Genomic DNA, 7,399 nt, shown 5'->3' on the forward strand with positions numbered 1-7,399 from the left:
ATCATAAATATGGATTAACGGAAATAGGGGCAAGTCTACAATACCCTATTCTAATTGGGTTACCAACTCGCGTAAATGTCTTACTCAATCGTCTTGAAAATCATCTTTTATTGTGTATGTAATATCATTTACCTCACCTTGCAACACTATGTATTACTTTTGTACCTCTAATTCATTTTTATTTTGCAGATTAAAAAAGGAGTAAAAAAGTAAAGCATGATAATTCCAATGTATTTAATGGATGCATAATCAATTTATTAATGTATTAATAGTTATTACATTATTAACATGATCAAACAACATTTAAAGCAATCTCGTTTTCCTTGGGACAAACTTGAGATGCTGCTGCAACCATTTGCTGCTCAGAAATTCCAGCATTACACATGTTAGCAAAGGCCCTTAAGTATTTCCTTCCATAGCTTGATAATGCACCACAATGGCTCTCATAAGTGTTCATCTGCATTAAATAATTTTCAAATATTATTTTTTATTAAATAATTTTAACTACATATACAAAACATAACATAATTCGCTGGATCAAAAATAATGAAGAAAAAAAAATGTATGCAATAATGGTGTAAGAGTTTTTTATACAATCAGTGTGTCATTTATTGTTCATTTTCAAACATTATTGACTCTTAAATAAAAGTAATACAAATGAACGGTATATGATGCATTGACTATGTATAAATCTTTACACTATCAGTACATAGATATTATACTCGATAATGAAATTTAAATGGTATAAAATATCAATGGAACTAAGATATAATTATACTTACAATTGTCATATAACAATCCCAATCATTCACAACAGGTTGGCCTTTTGGAGGAACATTGGTCATTAAGGTGGAACTCTTCTCTTTCTCAAACAAGAGTTTCACTATGAGATCAATACTTTTGTCTACATGCTCCCTATGAGCAATTTCTGCTTCCAACTCTTTTTGAACTTCTAGCTTCTCATTAGAGCCATCTTGAGCCTTTTCCAACTAAAACAACAAAGAAAGAATCAATTTTGTTGGAATATTTCGATAAAGCCCAATAACTAAAACTAATAATATCATATATAATTGTGGTTGCATTATCATTTATCCACATGTTCCCACAATTTTATGGAATTATGGAAAATACGGATTAATGGTATTAAGTCTCAACATAATGGTAAGGTTGATATTTAATAACTAAGAAATTACAAATTCAAATTCTAGAAATTAATGTTATTAATATTATATCGGTTTTCAAATCAGTTAGGGTACTAGTATAATGGTATAGCGGTTCAACTATTGGTTCACTAATATATATATATATATATATATATATATATTAACATTAATGTTGAAAAATCAGTAAAAAAACAATATTTTTTCATTAAAAAATTAATTTTAAATAAAAATTGGCCGGTATGACTGGTGCGGTTCAATTGAAAACCGGTCGGTATAACCAGTTTTAACCAGTTTTGGTCAATTTTGAATGGTATAATTGTTATACCATACTAGTATTTGGGCCGATTTACCGGTTGAACCGGCCGACACAAACTAATGTTTACAACACTCTAGAAACAATTTCAATGCTCATAGGATAAAATTGTGTATATATCCATCCTCCCACACTCCAATTAAGAGTCTTGTGCATTGTACCACTCATGTATGATAAGATAAATACAACATAATCACAATATTTTGTTCGCAATTTACAACCATAACCATGATGATTTTCAACAAGAAATTACCTTGAGCTTAAGATATAGTAAACGAGCATCTCTTTGGTCCACAAGAGTTATTGGAACTAATGTGGTAGTGAGGTTGGAGTTTTCAATAACATTGGTGGAGCCAGCACCAATATATGTAAATAGAATATCATTGTTGAGTTTTGTATCTCCATATTGCATCACATGAGAACTATGATCAATATCACCATCACCTATTAATGTCCTTCTTCGAACCTACACATTAATTTACACATATTTATGAATGTTATTTTATGTACAATATTTAAGTATATTATGGAGAGAGTGTTGAAAATTAATATGGTTTACCGTTTCATATTGTTGTTTCAGTGTTTCTTTTCTCAAATCATTTTCCTCACTGTTCCAAAAATAACTCAACAAATCAGAAATTAAAAAAATTAAAAACAAGATATGAATAGTTCATTGTTAATTACTTAATTACTTCATGTGTAGGAGCAAGATAGCAATATCTAATCATCTACCTTCTACTTTTGATAATAAAATATTACAATTTCCTTCTTTCAAATGAATAATTTTCCCGCTTTTAGTCTAGTTGATTTAAAAAAAATATTTTTTTACAATCAAGGGTATTAATTCTGGGAAGGAACTAATATTTTTCAATATGTGTGGTTGTCCCTCCTAATAATTGTTTCCCTAGGAATCGAATATTTGAAATTTAACCTAATATGATATATGAGGATTCAATAGGACCTTACCATACTAGATCAACTTGATTATAATAACTTACTTAATTTTGAGTAAAATACTAACATATTTTTAGTGAAGGTTAACATAATCATAATCCAAATTTCATTTTTTTTGTCTAGAAGAAATGCATCTTTACAAAAGGTAATCCTATTTAAGTCAGAAATATTTATAACATGGAAGACTAGTTTTCCTAATGAATTTTTTTTCATTGGTAAGACCCTAAACTCAAACCTTACTTAAGTCAAATTAAATAAGTACTACTTTATTAAACTAGCAACTCTCTCACTAGCCCAAATTTTGAAGTTCACTAATAAAAATATTTCTTATATATGTACCACTATTTTATTCACTAATCAAAAAGCTAAAATAGAACCCCAAAAAGTGAAAAAACTATCAAGAAGTCAATAATAAAAAGCACTTATTTATATATAAAAGTAGTTAATTTAAGCATTAGAAACAATAGTATATACCTATCTTCCATCCAAGAAATGCTGTATATATCTCCCAAACAAATAATATCCTGAGGTGGTAAAGCTTCTGGGAAAGGACAATAACCACCATAACTACTCTCAGTTGCATTGGAAGCTGTGGTTACATATATGTTCATATTATTTGGAAGAAGCCCTTCAAACATGCTTCCAGCTTCACATGCTTCTATGTATATTACCTTTTTTTGCCAATGAAATAATGCATTAAATAATATTGTAAGAGGGAATATAATGAGAGAAAAAAAGTATATTGCACTTTTGTATTTCTTATGTAATAAATGATTTTTTTAATAATTATTTTTTATCCTCAACAGATTAAGAAAATCCAAAATGTTGGATATGAATGTAAAAATAACTAAAATTTAGTCAGTGTATGTTAAATATTTAATATATATTGTGGTGAAGTAATATTTATATTTTTAATTGCTTAAATGATATTAATTAGGTATTTGTTAAGAGAACCTGGTTAGTTAAAGATAAGAGGTTTTTCAAAATTATACTTTCTAATGGTAAAAAATGATAACATATATAATAAAAATGAAATTGGCCTGTGAATAGAGAATTAAAGTATTTTTTAAATTATTAAAATAATTTTAAAAAAAAATATTAAAAACAGATGGATAATTTATTAACATGAATCTGGTAAATTGATATACTTTTTAATTAAAGGAAATTTTAGATTCTAATTAATGTTCTCATGAAATGAAACTTTAAAGATAAATGTGTCTCTAGAAATAATTTTAAGGGATAATTTTATTACTTATTTATTTTCATTGACTGAATTAGTATTTGTAAAAATGTTCAATGATGAAAATGGATATTCATCCTAAAGTACTTGTGTAACCTATAACAAGTGTAACCAAACCATTAAAAGTATTAATATCATTATATAAGATTTCTTTAAAGTAAACTTTACTTAATTACTTCAATTTACCTTTAAAGTAAGTAAATATGTATTTATGAGTGAACACTTTTTATATATTTTAGATTAAATCCATGAAATCTTTACTTTAGACAAAACCTATCTTAAAGAGCTGTCTTTAGTTATATATAAAAAGAGTGAGTGAGTTAAATTAGAACAATTATCATATATAAATTGAGAGAAATCATACAAACATTTATCTTTATTTATTTATATATTAGAATAATATATCTTCATATGAGGAGATAAATTATATTCTCATTCTTCTAAAAATGAGATGCGTTTTATTTAATCTTTCATCAAATATTATATTTGTAATCTTATTAAAATGTTATTGATGTGACAGTAAGTAGATATGACCTAACTTATCTCTTTATATCAAAAGATAATTCATCATCTTTATTTATATATATATATATATAACTTATCTCCAAAGTAAAGTACTCTATAATGCTTCAGGTATTTAATTTTATTTAGCAAACAAACACAATATTTAATATTTAATGAAACTTACCATCTTTTTGTAGCCATTGGCAACATGCTTCCTCTTCAATACATCCAAAAATTGGTTGGCCATAACAGGGTGCCCAGTTGGCATTTCTGATCAAATATAATTTTGCCCAATTAAATATTTAGATAGCGAAATATAACAATATATTAGCAGAAAAAAAAATAAACAACAAACGTTTTTCCAAAGCAAAACTGACACCTAAATATAAATAATTAAAAATATAGTAAATTATAGTTATGCGTCTAAGGTGTAGCTTAATTACGTGTATGATTCATCATCTTTAAAATATTACATTCACTTCATCCAATGTAAATTCACACACTTCCCTACAATGATACTAAGTAGAATAAATACATATAAATTATGAGGAAAAAAAGAATAAATACATATAAATTATGAGGAAAAAAAAGTAAATATATTGATTGATAGTGTATAAGTTCTATACATTATCATTATATGATTTATATTATTCATCATTTATATTTAATCATTATTGATTCTTTAAAAAAGTAATTCAAATAAATAATGCATAACATAATGATTATGTATAAATTTTTATATTGACATATATAGATATTACTCATAAATGATTAGAAATAGTAAATATAACAAGTATCATCTCAATATTTCAAGACAGAAGTTCTTATTTTCTCTTTTACTTTTAAATATAAAAGTGTTATGTCATTGATCATAAATAAAATGTTAAAAGTGTGGTAGCATGTAACTTGTGTTTGTGTTTAATAACACTTTTCTCTTCTCAAGAAAGAATCCTCACTAATATGTAAGTGTAAAATAAAAATTCACATCATCTTTGGTACTTGATGGAGTCTATTACACGTGACAAATTTATTTTAATGCTAAGTTATTTTTAATAAAAAAAATTACTTTCTCTCCATATTCCAATATCGGAGAGGAGTTGAATTCTTAAAAAATGAAAAATATTTTGTGTAATTTTAATAAAACTCGAAAATTGTCCAGAAAAGTAACAAAAGCATTGAGTTACTAACCAAGCATTCCGGGAGCTCCATGGTCAGAATAGTAAATGAAAATGAAGTCATTTGGACCACTTTCCACAACCTTACCACTACCTCCATGAATTGCACTTCGATTTCCACTAATCACACCATAGAAGTTATGTATGTTTACATCATCTCCAGTATAATCCTAAGTTCAAACAACAAAATATAAGTTATAGAACAAACAATGGCTAAGTTAATAGAAAAACAAGAGAAATTTTTACTTTTTCACGGTCTAAATACACAAATCTATTAGTTAGCCACGTTTTAGGTTTCAAACCGTAGAAAGTAAGTACAATAGTGTGGCTAAATATGTGGAAGTTGGTAATAGGCACAGTTTTTCTTTAAAATGTCATGTGGCTAAATACTCTAGATTTTTTTGGGATTCATGGGGACAGATTCTTGGTTGCCACCATATAACACCGCAGTTATGTCATGCGACCTCCCCGGCCCATGACTATATTGAGCATGTCACCTACCAGCTTAAATACTTCATGCAGTATTTTATTCCCCACAAAGGGGAGCCTTCTGCGACTCGAACCCATGACATCAAGGATAAATGATCATTATTCACTGGGTGTTACACACCACCTAAATTCTTCAATAATTAGACACTCCTCTAATAGAAGAGACAAATAATAGCCTAATTTCAAATGCAATATCTTTTCCAAAATCTGTTTGCAAGTTAAATTTTATATGAAAAAGAAAGTTAAGGGTCATAAAACTTTCATTTTCTTCCAAAACTTAACTAAAAACAAACCCCGAAGAAAATCTATTATTCAATAAGGTTCAGACGGATCTATTATATCACCCTCTAATAAAACTTGAAAGTAAGATAAAATAACATCAAATGTAAATTTCAATTGGAGACTATTTTCACCAATATTCTCATCAATTAAGTCATATATAGTAATCATCAAGAATTAACAATAAATCATTCAAATTAATCCAAACCAAGATATATATATACATACCTTTGGAACTCCTTCATAAACATTTGGACCATTAGGTTTATTGATTATAATACCAGGTCTTGGGTTTTCTGGATGAAAAGCAATATCATCATACATAAAGACAATGATATTTTCATCTTTAAGGCCACCATTCTTTAATATTTGATAAGCATGACAAATATCAGCTTGGTGCCTATAATTCAAATAATCTTTAGAACCAGCCACTAATATTGCCCATCTTTTTCCTGATTCAACTACTTCATGTGTAGGACTCATACCCTCCAACATAGTCATTGTAAAACTTAACCACAAAGAAGCTACCAATGCAACCCAAAAGATGATGAAATGATTCATCTTTTATGCAATATGTTTGTAATAGAAAGAAGTTTTTTTTTTGTAAGAAGTCATAATACAATGAGTGCACTTATATAATGCAATATACAACTCAAAAGCATGTGGGTGCATACTCGTTGTCCCACAATGTGTACCACACTATATGTTATGAGTTGTGATTGGTTGAAAACATGTATTTAAGTTAAAATTTTAATTATTAAGTATTTTTTATAATCAATCATAACTCATAGTACATTGAATGACACAAAATGTGAAACAGGAGATGAGCTCCCAAAACTGGATCATGTATATGTAGAGTGGCCCACCAAAAAATAATAAGTTACAAAAGATATTAAATAAATGTGTAAATAAATATTGAATTAAATTAGTATGCGTTTTCAGTTTAGTCTTTCTGTAATATACATTACTATTTTGGTATGTGTAATTTTTTATTTTACAATAAAGTAGAGAAAGAGCAATTTTTCGACATATTACTCACTCTCTCCCACGAAAATAAAAATAAAAGTTGAAAAGTCAAAAAGTAAGGGAGGAACTTTTTTACTCCTTCATAATTATTATTGCACAATTTACAACTTATTCATGACATATTTCATAACAATTATAATTTACATTTTTTATTTGCATTTTTTTTCTCAGAAGTAGTATAATGAATGAAGATTGATTTTCAAAAATTAAATGTAGCGATGCTCTTTAATGCATTTTTTTCTATTTCGTATTGGAT

General features: G+C 27.2%; 1 protein-coding gene across 1 annotated transcript; it reads right to left on the reverse strand.

Annotated features, from left to right (window-relative positions):
- Positions 207-6,735, reverse strand: LOC109344379 (vacuolar-processing enzyme-like). The gene is made up of 8 exons (XM_019583145.1): positions 6,346-6,735; positions 5,363-5,519; positions 4,359-4,444; positions 2,905-3,101; positions 2,036-2,084; positions 1,730-1,942; positions 783-989; positions 207-457 (listed from the first exon to the last, which is right to left on the reverse strand). Exons 1-8 carry the CDS (start codon positions 6,676-6,678, stop codon positions 293-295), a joined length of 1,407 nt encoding a protein of 468 aa, XP_019438690.1. The 5' UTR covers positions 6,679-6,735; the 3' UTR covers positions 207-292.

This window comes from Lupinus angustifolius, chromosome LG03 (assembly GCF_001865875.1).
Source record: "Lupinus angustifolius cultivar Tanjil chromosome LG03, LupAngTanjil_v1.0, whole genome shotgun sequence".
Classification (NCBI taxonomy): Eukaryota; Viridiplantae; Streptophyta; class Magnoliopsida; order Fabales; family Fabaceae; genus Lupinus; species Lupinus angustifolius.

Coding starts and splice junctions, on each gene's coding strand:
- LOC109344379 (XM_019583145.1), bottom strand. CDS start 6,678: ATGAATCATTTCATCATCTTTTGGGTTGCATTGGTAGCTTCTTTGTGG. Junction 5,520..6,345: donor TTTATGAAGGAGTTCCAAAG/GTATGTATATAT, acceptor GTTTGAACTTAG/GATTATACTGGAGATGATGT. Junction 1,943..2,035: donor TGAAACAACAATATGAAACG/GTAAACCATATT, acceptor ATTAATGTGTAG/GTTCGAAGAAGGACATTAAT.